The sequence below is a fragment of the Chenopodium quinoa genome, unplaced genomic scaffold (assembly GCF_001683475.1).
Source record: "Chenopodium quinoa cultivar QQ74 unplaced genomic scaffold, ASM168347v1, whole genome shotgun sequence".
Taxonomy (NCBI): Eukaryota; Viridiplantae; Streptophyta; class Magnoliopsida; order Caryophyllales; family Amaranthaceae; genus Chenopodium; species Chenopodium quinoa.
Genome location: NW_018744633.1, coordinates 67,566 through 89,139, shown reverse-complemented (window position 1 = coordinate 89,139; position 21,574 = coordinate 67,566). Strand labels below are relative to the sequence as shown.

The window sequence follows — 21,574 nt, the reverse complement described above, 5'->3', positions numbered from 1 at the left end:
GGCTGCTGACCAAGCTACCTCCGCCAGATCACTACCATTCCTCACCCCACTACACAACTCAACGTTCATAATTTCTGGCCCACTAGCAGCCCCTTGTCCACACTCACTGCTCCAACAACCTACAACACCACCTGTCTCGCCTCGCCGGCATAAAAACAAGGGCCACCACCAGACCCGCACCCTCCGGCACCACCACGATCGAACAATCCTCTTGGCGATTCTCGTGCAAGACTAATACATCCATTACTCTGTTTTTCGCCGGCAACACCTCCTTGACCACTACTTTTCCGGCCACCGTATCTACCAGCGGAAAAATCTTTTCCACCTCCGCCACCACCAGACGCACATTCACTCAGTCCAAATCTACTTGTCTTAGCGTCACTAAACCAAATTGTTGAACTCTCAAGTCCTCCCTCCGACATCTCAACAACCGCGCCACTGCGAAAACCAACAAATAGGCCGTCGGTAGCAAAGCAAAAGTATTGATTACCTCTGTTTATCTCCAAATCGGCTTTCTCCACCGTTGCGCCACTAGAGAGGCCGCTCACGCCGGAGAAGTAGTACCGGTCAGAACTGGAAATTTCCAGTTCCTCCACCATCTTTTCCTCATGTGATGAGGGTTCCTCCTCACAACATGACAACTCGGAGGTGGCTAACTCCTGTTCTTCTTCCTCGAAGTCTTCTTAAATTACACCTATCCCTGATTTGATCCGAGAAATTGCATCCTCAGAAATCTTCTCTATGTTCTGGCACAATCGATCTGTGCATCTATCTTGGCCTCAATTTCTGGTTGTGAGAACATGTCAGAGAACTCACTGTTCACCGGCACCTTCACTTGACTTCCGGCAAGGTCACCGAGGGGCCGAACTGCTCTGATACCATTTGCTAGGAATTAGCATGGTTTCTAACTATATATGGTAGAAATTAGGGAAGAACAATGATGAGTATTGATAATAGGCGAAATACACTAATAGAAGGATAATTCCACTTTTGAGAGGTGGATTCTCTCCTAATATGAGCTTTCGAGAGGCTCACTCTCTATTGCTAGGAATTAGCATGGTTTCTGACCAGATTACAGCTCTAAATTAGGCAGAAATTAGGGAAGAACAATGATGACTATATTGATAATAGGCGAATTACACTAATAGAAGGATAATTCCACTATTAAGAAGTGGATTCTCTCCTAATATGAGCTTTCGAGAGGCTCACTCTCTCCCAATGACATAACCTCAACAATATTCAACATGATCATTATTCCTCCTAATGAGGTCCATTTATAGAAAATACCCCTAACAAACCTTTAGCTTATTCCCCAAGTTACTACTAATAGACTATGACTAATGTGCCCTTCACCTAAATATTGATTCCTTGCATTACCCGCCGCTCAAACTTTCACCTTGTCCTCAAGGTGGTTTATAATCGGAACTGGATTCCCGACCTCGGCTACGATTCTCGACCTCGGCAACAGTGGGCTGCAATTATCTCCAGAAATTGATGAAATACAAAGCTAGCTTTTATGGGTTAAAGAGTTGGGCCGTATGAGAAGTGAAGGGATGAGGTGAAAGGCTAGAGAATGGGAATTGACTAATTGGGTAATGAGTGTTGGAGAAGGAAAGTTAGGCCTTAAGTTAGTAAACCCATCTTTGTACTTGGGTTAGTCTGCTGGCCTTTCATCACGTTTGTAGCAGGTGACCAAAGCTGATTTTAATCCTTTGTATTTGTTATAAGTGGTATTACCCAAAATACCCTTACTAGCATATTCCATTCCTGACTTCCTCTCCAAGCCAACCAAAGACCCCCTCAAGCTTCCCTCATACCCCTCTCTTTCTAGACACCTCTGGATAACACCAAGCAGCAGCAGTTCAAGATGTCCACCATTGATTCCGCCGCTTACCAAGGGCCCTGTACGGCTGCTGACTAAGCTACCTCCGTCCAGATCACTGCCACCGGAAAATCCACCACAGAAATCACCATTCCTCACCCCACTATACAACTCAACGTTCATAACCACTAGCAGCCCCTTGTCCACACTCATTGCTCCAACAACCTACAACACCACCTGTCTCGCCGGCATAAAAACCAGGGCCACCACCAGACCCGCTCCCTCCGGCACCACCACGATCGAATATTCCTCTTGGTGATTCTCGTGAAAGACTAATACATCCATTACTCTATTTTTCGCCGGCAACACCTCCTTGACCACTACTTTTCCAGCCACCGTATTTCAGCGGAAAAATCTTTGCCACCTCCGCCACCACCAGACGCACATTCACTCAGAGACTGTCCAAATCTACTTGTCTTAGCATCACTAAACCAAATTGTTGAACCACTCAAGTCCTCCCTCCGACATCTCAACAACCGCGCCACTGCGAAAACCACCAAATAGGCCGTCGGTAGCAGAGCAAAAGTATTGATTACCTCTGTTTATCTCCAAATAGGCTTTCTTCACCATTGCGCCACTAGAGAGGCCGCTCACGCCGGAGAAGAAGTACCGGTAGATTTCCACTTCCTCCACCATCTTTTCCTCATGTGATGCAGTTTCCTCCTCACAACATGACAACTCGGAGGTGGCTAACTCCTGTTCTTCTTTCTCGAAGTCTTCTTGAATTACACCTATCCCTTATTTGATCCGAGAAATTGCATCCTCAAAAATCTTCTCTATGTTCTGGCACAATCGATCTGTAATTGCATCTATCTTAGCCTCAATTTCTGGCTGTGAGAACATGTCAGAGAACTCACTGTTCACCGGCACCTGCACCAGACTTCCGGCAAGGTCACCGAGGACCGAACTGCTCTGATACCATTTGCTAGGAATTAGCATGGTTTCTAACTATATATGGCAGAAATTAGGGAAGAACAATGATGAGTATTGATAATAGACGAAATACACTAATAGAAGGATAATTCCACTTTTGAGAGGTGGATTCTCTCCTAATATGAGCTTTCGAGAGGCTCACTCTCTATTGCTAGGAATTAGCATGGTTTCTCATCAGATTACAGCTCTAAATTAGGCAGAAATCAGGGAAGAACAATGATGACTATATTGATAATAGGCGAATTACACTAATAGAAGGATAATTCCACTTTTGAGAAGTGGATTCTCTCCTAGTATGAGCTTTCGAGAGGCTCACTCTCTCCCAATGACATAACCTCAACAATATTCAACATGATCATTATTCCTCCTAATGAGGTCTATTTATAGAAAATACCCCTAACAAACCTCTAGCTTATTACCCAAGTTACTACTAATAGACTATGACTAATGTGCCCTTCCCCTAAATATTGATTCCTTGCATTACCCGCCGCTCAAACTTTCACCTTGTCCTCAAGGTGGTTTATAATCGGAACTGGATTCCCGACCTCGGCTAAGATTCTTGACCTTAGCAACAGTGGGCTGCAATTATCTCCAGAAATTGATGAAATACAAAGCTGGCTTTTATGGGTTAAAGAGTTGGGCCGTATGAGAAGTGAAGGGATGAGGTGAAAGGCTAGAGAATGGGAATTGACTAATTGGGTAACGAGTGTTGGAGAAGGAAAGTTAGGCCTTAAGTTAGTAAACCCATCTTTGTACTTGGGTTAGTCTGCTGGCCTTTCATCACGTTTGTAGCAGGTGACCAAAGCTGATTTTAATCCTTTGTATTTGTTATAAGTGGTATTACCCAAAATACCCTTACTAGCATATTCCATTCCTGACTTCCTCTCCAAGCCAACCAAAGACCCCCTCAAGCTTCTCTCATACCCCTCTCTTTCTAGACACCTCTCGAAAACACCAAGCAGCAGCAGTTCAAGATGTCCACCATTGATTCCGCCGCTTACCAAGGGCCCTATACGGCTGCTGACCAAGCTACCTCCGTCCAGATCACTGCCACCGGAGAAATCACCATTCCTCACCCCACTACACAACTCAACTTTCATAATTTCTGGCCCACTAGCAGCCCCTTGTCCACACTCACTGCTCCAACAACCTACAACACCACCTGTCTCGCCGGCATAAAAACCAGGGCCACCACTAGACCTGCTCCCTCCGGCACCACCACAATCGAACATTCCTCTTGGCGATTCTCGTGCAAGACTAATACATCCATTACTCTGTTTTTTGCCGGCAACACCTCCTTGACCACTACTTTTCCGGCCACCGTATCTACCAGCGGAAAAAATCTTTTCCACCTCCGCCACCACCAGACGCACATTCACTCACATTCACTCAGAGACTTGTCCAAATCTACTTGTCTTAGCATCACTAAACCAAATTGTTGAACTCTCAAGTCCTCCCTCCGACATCTTAACAACCGCGCCACTGTGAAAACCACCAAATAGGTCGTCGGTAGCAGAGCAAAAGTATTGATTACCTCTGTTTATCTCCAAATCGGCTTTCTCCACCATTACGCCACTAGAGAGGCCGCTCCCGCCGGAGAAGAAGTACCGGTCAGAACTGGAGATTTCCAGTTCCTCCACCATCTTTTCCTCATGTGATGCAGTTTCCTCCTCACCACATGACAACTCGGAGATGGCTAACTCCTGTTCTTCTTCCTCGAAGTCTTCTTGAATTACACCTATCCCTGATTGATCCGAGAAATTGCATCCTCAAAAATCTTCTCTATGTTCTGGCACAATCGATCAATAATTGCATCTATCTTGGCCTCAATTTCTGGCTTGAGAACATGTCAGAGAACTCACTGTTCACCGGCACCTTCACATGACTTCCGGCAAGGTCACCGAGGACCGAACTGCTCTGATACCATTTGCTAGGAATTAGCATGGTTTTTGACCAGATTACAGCTCTGAATAAGAAAGAAATTAGGGAAGAACAATGATGACTATATTGATAATAGGCGAATTACACTAATAGAAGGATAATTCCACTTTTGAGAGGTGGATTCTCTCCTAATATGAGCTTTCGAGAGGCTCACTCTCTCCCAATGACATAACCTCAACAATATTCAACATGATCATTATTCCTCCTAATGAGGTCTATTTATAGAAAATACCCCTAACAAACCTCTAGCTTATTCCCCAAGTTACTACTAATAGACTATGACTAATGTGCCCTTCCCCTAAATATTGATTCCTTGCAGCGGTCTACAATGTTTCAAGAAAGGCTCAATGGATTAGCGTTGAAAGCAATTGAAAATGATTTTTTTTGGAGATGTGGAATATGAAGACATTGTTGATGAATTTGCTTCAAAAAATGCTAGAAGAATAGCTTTGTTTAAATAGTTTGATGTTTTAATAATTTGAGATTGTATTTTGATAATATTTACAATTTAAATAAAGTAGTTTGTGTTTTTTAGTTTCGTTTAAATATATTGTTATATGATAATTTGTATGGACAACAAGGATATGACAATGGGTCAAATATGAAACGAAAACATCAAGATGTGCAAAAGAAATTTTTAGATATATATCCGAGAGTCTTTTATACTCCTTGTGGTTGTCATAGTCTTAATTTGACATTGTGTGATATGGCTCTCTCTTGCAATAAAGCTGTATTTTTTTGGAGTCATACAAGATACAACGCATATAGACAATTTTTGCTAATTCTACTAAGAGATGGCAAATTTTACAAGATAATGTAAAAGTGTTCACTCCAAAATCATTGTCATCCACTCGTCGGAACAGTCGTATAGATAGTGTCAAAGCTATAAATGTCAAATGTCAGATTTTAGAGAAGATTTACTTATTGATGTTGGTATGGAAAAAATAAAGGAGTTGATTTCATATTTTGAAAACTACTGGACTTGATATTGCTTTGAATAATGCTAAAGAAATTGTTATTGAATTGTATATTGATCCAATATTTCATCCAAAAAAACAATTTGATGAGAACTTGATATTCCTTAGGTGAGTTATGAGGGGGGGAATCTTTTAGAGGAAATAAAGATTTGAGCAATATCAAGAGTATGAAAGTATATTTGGTTTCAAGTTTAATTCTGAAAAGTTAGAATCATTGGATGATGCGACCTTAAAGTCATGTTATAGTCATTTTGAGCAAGCATTAAAGCACAAGGGGCAATCTGATGTTGATGGACAGGAACTATATGTGGAGTTAAAGTTATTAAGAGATATCTTTCCTGCAATGCCTGCAAATAAAATGGGAGCTATTGATATATTAAAATTTTTTAGAGGACCTTGTTGACTATTCTTGTGACAGTTGCTTCTGCATAAACAAGTTTTTCAAAATTGAAGTTGTTGAAATCTTACTTCCAGTCTACGATGTTATAAGAAAGACTTAATGGATTCACGTTGATAGCGATTGAAAATAATTTTTTGGAGAAGGTGGAATATGAAGACATTGTTGATGAATTTGCTTCAAAAAAATGCTAGATGAATAGCTCTGCTTAAATAGTTTGATGTTTTAATAATTTGAGATTGTATTTTGATAATATTTACAATCCTTTGAATAAAGTAGTTTGCGTTTTTCAGTTTCTCTTAAAAATATTGTTATATAATATTTTCGTTAAAAAATATTATTAGGGCTCAATTTCTAAGTTTATAACAGGGCTCCAAAATGATTAAGACGGCCTTGCACAAAAGTAACCACTTACAGCCCAAACACACTTAGTTTAGTTTTGCGCAGACACTTGGTGTGTGTGTGTGTAAATGGTAAACGTAACAATCACCAAATGTTTTTAATACACGTCATCTCTTTATGCATTCTCAACTATTTCTTTTTTAAAAAAAAATAAACACATATCTTCAATTATTATATAGTTTCAAATGAATCTTCTTGTTCTTCTTGTAAAAAAAAAAAAAAAAAATTCTCTTTATCTTAAAATCAATGAATTTTTTCTCCCTTTTTTGTATACCCAACCACTTCATCAATCTTTAAAAAATGATATTTAAAGATTTCTTAAAACAATAGGCAAGATGGATATAATATCTTCTCTCTTGTTACTATTTTATTTTTCTATTTACATCTTCCAAGAGACTTCTATAGTTTAAAACCTTAAAATTAACATTGCCCAAACTAGTTTCAATACCGGAGTCGGGAAAAGGCTGTACACATAATTAAATTGAAAATTATACGTCATACAACCCGCATAGCTTACAAAACCCCTTTGAATTTTATACCATGAATATAACACAGGTGCAAGTGCAACTCACATTCAATAAATGACAACAAAAGCGTTGATAAGTAGTGGATAACCAAAATAATTCTTATGCAACGCACAAAAGGTGCTAGTTCCCTCTCTTTCTTTCCTTAAAGTCATAATTATACCTGCTCCTTGACCAAAAAGTACGCAAATTGGCAAGTTTTACCACTAACAATATTCAACAGCCCCTTGAACATATGTAAAAGGATTTTAAGATGAGTTATCTTTATTAATTTCATCTTATTTATGGCTTTAACAATGAACTTCAACTTAGTATATGACTCAACCTACAAGAAAGATCGTCAACTTTTCACATTGATTTACTAAACATAGGAGTACAAAGACACAATAAAGTAAAAGAGGAATTACCCAGAAAGAAGAGCGGCCATACTGTCAATGATAAGCAACTTTGCTTTATTCTGGAGCAATAAAACCTTTATTTGCTGCAAGCTGGGAAACAGATACATAGCCCATTAGTCTATCATTGTAGTATATTCATTAATGTAAAATAAAGTAGATAACCTAAACTGGGTAAAATGACACATATGAGGGTTGCTCTTTTGTATAGCAGAAGATAGCATGAAATTGGAAGTCAAAAGCTGTGAAAAAAAAAAAATTTGTTTTAATTACGTTGAGAGCCTCACACAAACCCCCCCCCCCCCCAATTCTACAAAAAAAACTTCTTGTTTCTTTTGAGGACGTAGTTTTAGGAGAGTGTTAGTGGTGGGGTTTTGTTAAGTACTTCCTCTGTTTCTTAATACTTGCATCATTTTGACAAAACACATTACACACCCCCTTCACCATTATTAACTATGCTTTTATAAAAATTTAAAACAATAATATTTTGAAAATATATGTTGAGAATTGAGATTGAATCAACCACAATCAAAAAGAATAAAATTTATTATTATATGTTTAGAGATCAAAAGACATAGGATATTGGAAAGGATGAGTTTGTGAAGGATATTGACCAAAAAGTTCTACTTGGAGACAAGGAAATAAAGGATACACGAAGGTCTTACTTTGATAACCTATTCAATGGAAATCGAACCTAAGATATTGGTGATGTAAGTGCCCCTCGTGATAGGGTTCATCGGAAGTTTATGTGAAGAATTCAAAAGGGGGAGTTCAAAATGGCACTAAAAAAGATGGGATTTGAAGAAAGAGGTTGGGCCTTATGGCATTCCTATTGAGGTTTGAAGATGTTTGGGAGAAAGAGGAATTAACAACTTTTTTCAAAAGGATTTGGGGATGTAATAAGATGTCTTTAGAGTGGAGGAAAAGTACTTTAATACCTTTGTATAAAGATCAAAGGCAATGTCCAAAATTGTGTTAACTAGGGAGGGATCAAACTAATAAGTCATACTATGAAGCTTTGGGAGCAAGTGATAGAACAAAGGTTAAGGAGAAGTGTAAGGATCACGAAAACCCAATTTGGATTTATGCTTGGAAGATTGATTGTGGTGGCAATCCATTTTATAAGACAACCAAAGGATATTTATGGGAATAAAAAGGATTTACACATGGTTTTTTTTTATTGATTTAGAGAAGACTTACAATAAGATACCAAGGGTTTGGTGGGCTTTAACAAGAAAAGACAATTCGCGAAATTAATGACATGTATAAGGGAGCTAGTGCAAGTTTGAAAACCACTATCGGGAAGACGAAAGAGTTCATTATTTCAATTGGAGTACATCAAGGTTCTACACTTAGCCTTTTTCTTTCGCTATACCCATTACATCATGTGAACCTAAGTAAAAGGAGAAATGGGTAATTCTTGTGGCACAAGCAATAAAAGAGAAATGGGAAGTATTTTATGAGACACACGGAGCATCTAAATTATTGATTTTAGCTCTAGTGCATTGAAAGCACCGCACAACTAAAACCTATTATTATAGCTCACCGTGGAAATTTAGAATCTAATAAATAATATGAAATCGATACATCAAAAAATACATAATAAAAATTATACGTCACCTCTGTTTTTTGGATATAAAAGGGGTGGGGAAAAAAACTTTTCTTGAATAATAATATGTCCTAAAGTTTCCTTGAACACTTTTCTTGAATAATAATATGTCCTAAAGTTTTCTTGAACACTTTTCTTGAATAATAATATGTCCTAAAGTTTTCTTGAATACTTTTCTTAAATAATAATATGTCCTAAAGTTTTTTGATGTGATTTTAAATTTTCATCATTACACTTCTACAATTATATAATGACTTACAAGCTAATAAAAAATTAGTTCACACTTTTTCAAGGAAAAAATAGAAATAATATTCCCAACTTTAAATTATTGGAGCTGTTGATTTTCTTCAATCACTAACCGGTCAACAAAAGTCAATGACCTATTATATCAGGTCACTTAACACGTGTTAAGATTGGTCCAAATTTTTAAATAAAAAAATAACCAAAAAAAATCACAAAACCACCACTCAACCTCCCCTTCACCCAGTGGCCCACCCTAACCTCCACCGCACTACGCTCTTCTCTCGCCGGCCCGCCACACTCCACCCCAGACATCGTCGGTTTCCTCTCTCCCCAAAACACCCCCAAATCCTTCCTCCCACCACCCCGAAACCGCTAGGGTTTTCGATGGTGGGGGAGGAGCTTTTGGGGGTTCGGCAGTGGTGGAGGTGGTTTTAAGGGATTTTCAAGTGGTTTGGGAGGTGATTTAAAGAGAGTTTCGAATGGTGTTGGTGGCTAGAGCACGGTTGACGAGTTAGGTGGATGGATAGGTTTCGTGGCCGGTCAAGTTTCGTGGCCGCCAGGTTTCGTGGCCGGCCAGGTTTTGTGGGTGGTGGCAGGCGTCAAGGGTTTGGCTGGTTTTTTAAAAAAAAAAAAAATTTAACCATTTAACTTGTGACACATGCCACTTTTAAAAAAATAAAAAAAAAAATTAACTCATTCAACCATTCAACGGTTTTTTGGGATTAAAGAAAATCAACAACCCCCAAAGTTCGGGTTATTCCAGAATAATCCAAAGTTGGGATTATTGCAACAAAGTACATGAAAATTGAGATTATTACTTTTAATTTTTCCTTTTTTCAATAACTAATGTTGATTCCTATAATTTATGTTCACGTAACAAATAAAAGAAGGGAAAATCGTAAAAAATAACACAAACTTTCACACATCCGTTAAAAACAAGTCGAACTTTCGTTTTTTTCAAAATAATACAAACTTTAAGGTGCATCCGCTTTAAACGAGATATTTTACCTACAAACTAAATAGCCGGTTAAATTTTTTATTTTTTTTTATTTTATAAAATCATTTAAGAAATTAATTGTTATTTAAAACTTTAACCAGTGAATTAACAATTAAAATAATTTTAAAAACCATTCAAAAAAAATAATTAAAAATAAACCCATCCCATCACCACCAGCAACCCCTCCTCCCTCAACAGTCACCACCAGCAGCCCTTTATCTCCCCCAAACCCGGTGGCACCAACCCAGCCACCTTGCTAACCCTACCTTGCCGTTGTCCTCCCCCGAACCACCAACAACGGAATCCCCTCCCTCCCTACAAAAAACCACGAAACTGCCCCTCCCCATTTATACGACAAAAACTCAACTCATCTCGACATTCGGGCAACGTTTCCTCGATCTGATTGCTCAAACTCTTCCCAAACTTCATCTAATCAAGAATCAATCAGTCAAAAATCAATCGAAAAATCACAAAATCGTCACCGAAAAACGTCGGAAAATCATGAATTTGAAAAATTAGATTTTATTGGAGGAGAGAGAAAATGGAAAGTGAAGATGAAGGTAGTAGAGGAGAGAGAAAAAATAGAGGTAAGAGTCATATGAAGAGAAAAGAAAGAAGGGAAGAAAGAGTAGAATATTCGAAATTGTGGGTTTTTCGTGATGAGTGGGACTTTCGGGAGTCAAGAAGGGGAGAAGGAGGAGGTAAGGATACGGGTTCAGGAAGGGGAGAGGGAGGAGGTAGGGATGGGGGGTGTTGCCGGCGCGAGGTAGTAGGGTCGTCGGCAAGGGGGTCGCTGGAAAGCCGTAGAGGTGGCTAGTGCGTCGGCGGCCGGAGGTTGTCGGAGAGCTGAGCGCCGAGAATAAGTGGTGGCTGGTTTTTTTTAATTATTAATAATAATAATTAATATGTAATTTTATATCTCTTAAACATTAAAAATATTTTTAAAAAAATTAAAAATCAAATTAGGTTGCCAAACCAATAAGACAATGACATGTGTTCCATGTACCTATTAATCAAGTCGCCGACAAGTCATAATTTGTTTAAAGCAGATGCTTCTCAAAGTTTGTATTATTTAGAAAAAATCAAAAGTTCAACTTGTTTTTAGCGGATAGGTAAAGTTTGTATTATTTTTGACAATTTTTCCATAAAAGAATAGGGTTTTCTATTTATTTTCTTCTCATGTTCCTTGTATTTCTCGCTTTTCTCATGCATGCTAGGTCGAAGCTCATATCATATTTTCTCCATCGGCATCTCATGATTAACATCATTTTCTAATATTCCAAGCATGACTGAAAGCAATAATAAACTCATGCATCAGTAACAACCACCCCCCCCACCCCCACCCCTTCCATGTGCTTCTCCAAAAAGGGAAAAAAAAAATTTTAACTTTCAAGTTCCACCCAAATAAAGGAATCCTTCTAATACCTCAAAGAGTCAAATTATTTTCGAAATATAAGATAATAAACCGCAAAACAGTCCAGACTTTTTTAACCTTAAAGAATCGATAAGCTCACATATCTAAAGCTGACAAGAAAATATATTTTAGAACAAGTTACGTGACTAATGTCATAACGTCCAACAAACCAACACTTCTACTGTCACCTATCTTCATTCTGATCATCTTAACCAGCCAACATGCAATGCTAGGGCAAAGCTCATATCATATTATTTCCTCCGTCTCCTTTTTATGGTTACATTTCTAAACTTTCCTGAAATAAAATACTAATTTTACACATTTACCCCACATTTTTTCATACTCCTAATACACTTGCCCTCATATTATCTACTATTCCCATTTATCAAAATAATTACATATTCTTAAAGCAACTATTTCCTTTTACCATAATATTTACCTCCTCTCAAAGCAAATATTTCCAATTACCAAAATATTTTTCTTTCCAAAACAAGTATTCTCATTTTATATACTCCCAAAGTCTTTTGTCTTAGTACCCGTGTAAAAAAACCAAACATAATCTTGGAGAAGTGACGGAGGGGGTAGCAAAGCAAGTCCAATGAAAAAGAAAGGTACATTTTCAGCAACTGGTTTAATTCCAACATGACTCCAGTAAAGTACCTATCAGTAAACTCAAGAAGCGATGTAGGCTGCAACACCAGAATTCTACCTGCCATCTAGGGACAAAATATGATGGTCAACGCTAGTTCTTCATTAACACCAAAATCCACATTATGTAAGTGGCAAACCATTTTACCTCTTTCGCCATCCCTTCACGATAAAATACTTCAGGAAAACTTTTCGATCCAATCTCTATCATCCTGAAGTATTAAATATCAACAAACAATTTCTGAATATTGTAGATTAGGATAGCAAATTAAATTCTTGTTTAAATATAACTCACATGAAAGTATATCACAATACACCTAAAAATAACTCTTTTATCTTTTTAAGATAGATTTCTGAGTCTAGAGACACAAGAAGATGAGTTTATGCTTCCGTCTAGAATTTTTAGTCAAAACAAAAGCTGATCACTACTAATCAATGGAAAGATAACATATAAAATGTAATTCAACTACCTTCATGAGCTGAATTTGGACTCCACATCAATGTAAATAACATGACCATCTAAGCCACCACAACTCACTGGAAGTGAAGCCAGTAATGCCAGCTTCATGCAAAACTGCATTTTGAACACAAACCAGTCAGATATTTCCCTAAGCATCACTTCTCTTTTATGATATAATGGAAAATCATAAGGCCATTGTATTAGATAGTGGTAAATTATCCCTTAAAAAAAATAGTGGTAAATTATCATACACTCAAGCAATGCAATTATAATGAGACCAACGTTAGCTGTCAATTGATTCCAGTACGAGTACGGATAAATGCATTTAGTCAGTCTACAGGTAGCTCATGGGGGTGGAACGGATGGCATACACTGCATGTATTCAAAGTACAATTGACTATAAGGGGGCTAATTAATACAATCTCCTAGTGGATAATAGTTTTCTGTTGAGTTGTGGAATGGAAAGTTAAAATAGTACAAATTACATGGGAAAAATCAAACTATACCAGATTAGAAAAAGACAAAAGCAATCCCTTGAGGCATTTCGTGAAGGATGACAAGTTTAGCAACAAATCAGCTTAAAAGAATTTTGGGTATTTGCTAACTAGCTATATTGAGAAATTTAGCTATTGTCTAGTATAATCAAATCCCCCTATAATAAAATTTGAGGTTGATAATTTCATTATGATAGGATAAAAAATACGTGTACATAACCTTTTTTTGACCTAAAAACATCAACATCAAGACATCCTAAAGCAAAAGAGAAAAACCAATTACAAATTTTTGAAAAAAATGTTAAAGTCATTAGATGTTCTAATTAAATCTAATTTGGTAAAAGCCCATCTTTAGTCTGATTGTTCGCGGATCTCTTGCTTCGAGTAATAGACCTTTTCCTCCCATCCTACTTTATGTTTTACGAAGTGGGTAAACAAGCATGAAGTATTCAGATAGCCTTCTGTGTGCCTGTGTAGAATGCCTGACTTTTTTTCTAGAGCTTCTATAACATTCCTCTCAAGATAATTCTTGACTTCGATCAAATTATCCCATAGAAAAATAGAGTATAGAGAGAAAAATCCAAACCTTTTACCAATCCGAGAGATTGTTCTTAGACACCACATTTTAAAAAAAAAAAAAAAAAAAGTCCAAATATTCTTTTTGTAATCCATCTCCTATTCCTAATTTTTCTCTTTCCTTTAACACATTTCCATTACTAATCTTCCTTCTTGAATTTCATTGTATTCTAAACCTCTCGTTATTCTCTCTAAAAATCAACTTCATAAAGATTAGTACAACAATCTTTGATTTGATAATATAACCTTGTAAAACCTTGTAATATTTGAAAAACCAAGTTCAGTCATACTTCAACTATTTTTCTTCTAAAATTTGAATCCATGCAAATTACTAAAAGAATAGATTCCTAAAAGCAGCTAAAAAGGATAAAATTGAGATGTTGTATAAGCAACTTAAGGTTAAATACAGTGTTTGAAAAAGTGCGCTTTAGGCGCAAAGTGATAGGTGGTAAGCCCTTAACTTGGTCTGGGTGAGGCGTCTGTGATTAGGCGCAGGTTAGGCACATGAGGCGCAGCATAAGCGCACAAGGCACACCTGAGGCACATCTAAAGCAAATTTCAGCCAAAATGTTTTAATTGTTCACAAAGAGGCGCCCCCAGGCGCAATGGAACCCTTCTCGCTTTAGCGCGCCTTGAGATTTTTTATACATTGGTCAAGTATTAATGTATAATAATACTTTGATCAGAATAGATTAGTAAAAGCATTCTAAAACTTGGGCATTTAAAGCAGAAAAAGTCATATAAGAACTCAAGTGTACAAACATATGTGATATATCATCCCTATTTAAAAGAAAGACTGAAAGAATCACATTTATGTTTGACTTACTTGTGTTTTTCCAATCCCAGCTGGGCCAACCAGCTCAGTCACAACGCCAAATGGAATCCCACCACACAAGGCTTTGTCTAAACCCTCTAGTCTTGTAGGAAGATGGCCAGCCAAGTGTTCGTTTTGCACTCGTTGCTCCAAAAGCGATAACGCCTAAAAGCCAAACTTCAAAAGGGCTATAAAAGAATGATACAAAGCAAATCAACTATAAAATAAACAGCAAATACAGTCAGGACCATAGGCTTACAGTTTCAAAGGGAGGGCAGACCACTTCACTGATGTACGCAACTGCGGATGTCACCTCTGTGAACCCCACATCAAGTAACTCCATCAACTCAAATTCTGTTAGTGAAAGTGCATCCTAGAAGAAGGTAAAAAGAAAAGAAAAAAAAAGCCATCAAACCCATGAATAGAAATTTCTATCAAGTACAAGTGAAGATTGTTTCAGCCATGGTGTTAAGTAATTTGGACTCTTCATTTCACATCAAGTACCAATGTCGGATCGTACACGAGTGTGAATATTTGGAGTTTCGACAATTCATTTTCAGCCAAACTCATGCAAGTTTTCACAAAATAACCGGGTATGACACTTAGATACATACCCCATGTCCAACACGTGTACCCAAGTCCAAGTAAATAGAGTGCATATAAGCAAAATTTTACTGTAATTTTCAAGGATGAAATTAAACTAAAATCAAGGGAAATCAGCACCATTGCCGATATTTCAATCAAAAGTTTTACATTAGAAATGATAGCCAAAGAACATTCAGTGATTAGAAGATCACCTAAATTAGCAATACCCCAAGTTCATAGATCAAAATCATCAGCTTTAAAAGACTACATACAATAAATCGGTTTTTGGCTCACGATTCGAATCCTTTTTTTGACATTATACATCAACAACCAAACAATCAATCAATCGAGCTTTTCCAATCACAAAAAATTAACAGATTCCGCAAATTATAAACCCCAAAAAAAAAATCATTCAAATTACACCATTAAAGTAACAATTCAAAAGTACCCAAGAGCTAAATCTTCAAAATTTACAAGAAATTTGCGCAATTTGAGGGATTTAAGAAATTTTGTACACTTTCAGAAATTAAAACTTGAAATATAATTATCATCAACTGACCTTGGCAGTTTTGATATTACGGGCTGCAAAGATGTTGCCAATTGAGTTGGGAAGACCCATTTCACTGATAAGCCGATTCGCCATCTTCCTCAATTCTCCCGAATTCAATGGCTTTTCCCGCCAAATATAAACCCTACAATCCTGTAGGAAATGGTCATAAGAGCATCTCAAGGGTGAACATTTTAATAGTTCACAATTAGTGAACAAATAAGGTGGTGGCTTAATGGCAAACTCTTTAATTGTTCATGTCGAGTGGTCATGGGTTCGATTGCAGGAGCAAGCACTTGCATCAATTAATTCGCTGTAGGCCCCCCAATATTTTGGACTGATATTCATGCAAAACGACTTCGTTTTGCAACGTTTTGCTGTTAAAGGTCAGAAAAAAAAATAGAAATCAGCGGCTGGGAGCGCGCCACTTGGCCCAGCCGCTGCTTGACACGTGTGTACTGTTTTAAATATATCCGTTGTAATTTTACAACGGATATATTTTACAAAATACAAATCAAAAAAAAAAAAAAAAAATTACCAACGACTCTATTTTTTTCCCCTCTATAAATAGACACCCATATTGATATACTTTTTTCAACTTTGAAAATTCATTTTTTTCTACTATATTTTTCTCTTCAAAAATCCCCTCTATAATTACCAATATTATTATTATTTATACCAATATTAATATTATTATTGTTATTATTATTTTTAATTAGTAATCACGATTAAAATATTAGTTTTTTAAAAAGCTGATAAAAAAATGCGATAATTTCTTAATTAGTAATCACGATTAAAATATTAAATACGTCAATTAATTACATTGACATCGGGTTAATAAATTATAATTATGAAACAAAAAAGATTATATTTACAAAAATAAAATAAGGTGGGGTAGGGAGTATTGATGATGAACCATTGTTTAGTGTTCATTGTTAAGAGTGAATATTGTAAATGGTTTGTTGGGTTGATGTGGATGAGAGAGAAATGGTGATTGATTAGGGGATTTTTATCCACCAAGCGCCGTTTGACAAGTGGACCAACCAGGTTCCGCCACGCGTCCTCCACGGACCACTTAAGACACGCCACGTGTCCACCCATGCCAAATGGGACAACCGGCCATCAAGGCCCATTTCAGTCTAGAAGCCCGATCGGCCCTAGGTTTACCTTAAACCTAGAGAGTTGCACGCTTCCCAAGGCTATAAATACTCGATTAATCCTCATTAATCAGGGACCGAATAATTTACGGAACACACTAATAACCGGCTGATCTCGCTAGCAAAGCAGATTACCTACATTAAATACTCTCACCTAGAGAGACCTTATTACTTTAATTTCTGTATTAATTACTCCTTAATCAGGTACTAACTTGACCGTTGGAGGCGGAGCTCTCAGGAGTCTCCGTTATTTTGCAGGTACAGGCGTCCGGTTCCAGTCTCGGAATTGTAACTCTCCCGCAGGACATCAGAAAACCCCGAAACAGTGATAGTGACCCATGAACCATTTTTTTGTGTTCACCAATAATGATGCTCTAAGGTAAGTAAAATTTTCGCCCAGTGTAACAATATTTTTTTTTTTTTTGGGAAAAAGAGACTAGATTTCATTAACAATTCGGCATATTTTCGATTCGCTGTTTCGTACAACTTTTTGAGTGGATCCGTCGTCGCTTCGCAATTTTGTAAGAAAGTAAATTCTTGTACTGATTCCGTAACCCGAATCCAAATTAAGCACAAATAAAATCTTGTCTTTCGAAAGATTACGAAAAACCTTGTCTTTCGAAGGAGATCGAAAAAACCTTGTATTTCAAAGGAGAGAAACTCTTTCTGTCGAGGGAGACATTATTGTAACCTAAAACAAAAGGCTTAAAAGTAAATAAAGATTGGGGCTTTCCACCGGTGAAATCCGATGGAAGCCCCTTTAAAATTGACAATGGAGACTAGGTTTAGGAGAGAGAAGAGAGAAAAGGAGGCTAGGGTTTTGGTAGCTACTTTTTTTTTGTTCCACGGTGTAACAATATTATTGAAATGGGAGGTTTTAAAAAATAAATAAATAAAATAATGTTAAATATTTTTACTGATGGTAAGGTATTTACAACGGCGGAGCCAGGAATATATAACCGGGGGGACGACAACTAAACATCGCATCATTTGACAAAAAAAAAAAAAAAAAACGCAAAGATAGTTTTATAGTTAAAATTTTGCAACTAAAAAGTCCACAATATATAATTAGTCCTACAACTAAAAAAATGAAAAAAATTACATGAAGTTTAATATTAAATTATAATTGCATCCTTCGAGTCTTCATATTTTGAAAACGATCAATGATTTTTTCATCGGGAACTTGTAGGAACATTTCCTTCTCAATAAAAGTGACCAAACAATCATTCATAAGTTGATCACCCATGCAAGTTGATCACCCATGCTATTTCGCAACTTACTTTTGACATATTGTCATTGCGAAAAACACTCTTTCAACACTTGCCGTAGCAACGGGAAGAATCAACATCAACTTGATAAGCAACAAAAGGATATGTCTTATCCTTCTTGGTACTAACAAGCATCATGGAAAGAGAGTTAAGATCACGCAAGTTTTGAAATCTTTCATCATTGTGCATATTTCCCATGAATTTATCAAGCTAACCTTCAAGTCATCAAATCAAAACTTGAAAATTCTTCGGGATAAAAAGAAGCAAGTTTGAGTACCTTTTCTTTGTCAAAAGATGAAAAATTATCTAGCTTTAGGACTTAAGCAAGCCATACACGTAAGTAACTCCATGCTTCTCTCATTGAATCAATTGTCAAGTTCATGAATATGCAAATCATTTACCCCAAAAACATTTCAACACGAAAATGATGTAGATTTGTTGCTTTTTCGACAAACCGTCGTGTTCTTCCTTGAGGAACATAAAGAGCATCCATGGTGGGAACATCAATGTCTTGTTTAGTGCAAAATGAAGTAACCTTCTTTAAGAGAGTCTCCCACCCTTGTTCCCTCATTTTTTGCAACACACTTTTTGTGAAAGTAACTAGTTCCATGGCATTTACAATATCTTGCTCCTTTCTTTGCAAAGCAAGACACAAACCATTAGTGTAGCTAAACATAGTCAAAATTAAGTAAGCCACAAAAATAAAATCAAATGACTCTAATTGTCCTAAAACAATTTGAGCTTTGAAATTATCTTCCGATGCACCATGTTTTCCAATGTGAACAGGTACCTTAACAATTGTAGAAAACAAGCGGATGATATTTACAAGACACTTGTAATGAGATCCCCAACGAATATCTCCGGGCCTCTTCAAACCAAGCTCTTGATTCAAACTCGATCCACTCAAAATTTCCCCCACTTCTAATGCTTGAGCAAGTTCTTGAGCTTGACTATCACGAATCATTTCTCTTCTCTTGCAAGAAACTCCAACAACATTCAGCAAGTTTGCAAGTATTTCAAAAAGCCAACCACAACTATCATTTCTTTTAGCAATGGCAACTAGTGTGAGTTGAAGTTGATGAGCAAAACAATGTATGTAGTAGTCTCTTGGAGTATCATTCATAATCAAAGTCTTAAGACCATTTATTTCACCCATCATATTACTAGCCCCATCATAACCTTGCCCTCTTATCATAGATGGACTCAATGAATGTTCCACAAGTAGTGACAAAATTGCATCTTTAAGAGATAAAGCGGTAGTATCACCAACATGAACAATGCCTACAAATCTCTCCATTACCTTTCCACTATCTCTATTAACAAAGTGCAAAACAAGAGCTAGTTGCTCTTTTTGAGACACGTCACTTGACTCATCGGCCAATATAACAAAGTAATCATCACCAAGCTCTTCAATTATGCACTTAGTTGTTTCTTTTGCATAACAATTACTAATGTCTTTTTGGATCGGGGGAGAAGTCATTTGACAATTTCCGGGTGCATTTTCAAGAGCATGATCACCTACTTCCTTAACCTTTTCTCCTAACCATTTCAATAGTTCAATAAAATTACCCCTATTATAAGACTCATCACTTTCATCATGCCCACGAAATGACAAACCTTGCCCCAAAAGAAACCTTAAACAAGTTAAAGATGCATTTAGGCGAATATAATATTCACTTTTAATCACCTCACTTGCCTTTTCAAATATGTCCACAATTGATTTATTTTTCCCATCTTTCAAGTTCACATACTTCTCATAAGCAAGATTATGAGCACTCTTAATTCCACCAACATGCTTCTCAAATCTTTCCCAGCTTATTCCATTTCCTAAACCCTCCATCAACAAATGCATCACCTCCCATATTATTGTCAACTTCACCTTTAAACAAGTAACATACAAAACAAAATGCGGCATCTTTTTAATGCTATATTCAAGCCAATCCCATTTATTGAACCAATTCACACTAAAACGACGCAAACCTCCCGCTTGTCTTTGAGGAAAGTTGTGAGTTTTTGGTTGGCAAGGTTTTCTGAGAATGTAAGCTCTCCTCACCGCATTTCTTTGATTTGGGAGATAGTCCATTATGTTCATTCTTTTTCCCGGATCATGAGGAAGAAGTTCAACATCATATATCAATTCTTCCTCCTCCGGTGGTAAATTACTAGTACTTGTACCACCAATTTCTTCAACATTTTCTTGAGTTGGGGGGGGGGGGGCTAAATGAAGTGGGTTCATTTCCTTGAGATTTCATTCTGATAAACTAGAATTGTCGAAGATCGAGTTGTTTTCCCTTTACCTTAGAATTGTTTGAATTAGGTGAATTATTTGACATGTCCTAATTAAATGAATAAAAATAAAAACAATGAATCAGTAATAATTCAATTTCCATCATATCATATAATCAATATTACCAAATAATTAAATACAATTATACAAATAACAAGTTATAGTTTTATAAAGTGAACAATTTGAGAATTGAGAACCCTAGCCTAACATTGGAATACAAACAATCAACCTCAACCATTTAAAAAAAATCAGAATTTAAACAATTAAAAAATCACACTTAATTAAAAAAAAATTAGCACTTAAACAATTTGATTAAAATAAGATTTAGGGTTTGGTGGGTTACTTTAAAATTATAAGTTACTTACAATGAATTGGGGAAAAATCCAAAGAAAATTGACTTCTGCAATATATGGGATGCTAGTTGTGCAGTGGTGGCGGCGCCGGCGCCGGCGTCAGCAGTAGTGTAGTCGTCGCCTTGTCGGAGACTCGGAGTCCGGCGGTACGTCAACGTAGTTATGGAAATTACATTTGTTTTGTACTTTCTTATGTTTTATTATTATTTGTCTTTTAGTAGCTTTTATTGTTTATATTTTTTATTTAATATAATGTATGACATGTCACTATCAAACTTTCCTTTTGTATTTTGGTTTGGTTTTGTCAGAGCCTTGGGTAAGTTTCTTTCGTAAATCGTAAGTTTTGTTTTTTTTTTCCTTTTTTTTTTAATAAAAAAATCTGAATTTTTTTTTTAAGTGGGGGAATAGCTGTCCCCCCTCCCTCCGCCTCTGGGTATTTATCTATGAAGGGATGAAGATAGGAAGCAAGTAGTAGTATGATAGAAAACTCTTTCTTATTTCAACTTAGTTCACAATACGTGAACTTGCTCTTATATAGTCAAAATATATGAATATATTACATTATTGTACTACATGCAAATAATTGTACTTAGTAAAATTTACATTGGCCTCAAAATTACTTCATGTGGACTTCAATTCAATCATGCATGTTTGTATGTTTCTCAACACTC

The 21,574-nt window shown here is 36.7% G+C and overlaps 1 protein-coding gene and 1 pseudogene across 1 annotated transcript; both read right to left on the bottom strand.

The window, feature by feature from the left end:
* The window catches only part of LOC110701592, a 37,846-nt pseudogene extending 21,866 nt beyond the window's left edge, over positions 1-15,980 (bottom strand).
* Positions 15,981-18,660: 2,680 nt separating this feature from the next.
* On the bottom strand, positions 18,661-20,499 carry LOC110701535 (zinc finger MYM-type protein 1-like). The gene has a single exon (XM_021879170.1). The coding sequence runs from the start codon at positions 20,497-20,499 to the stop codon at positions 18,661-18,663; it is 1,839 nt and encodes a 612-aa protein (XP_021734862.1).
* Positions 20,500-21,574: the final 1,075 nt, after the last annotated feature.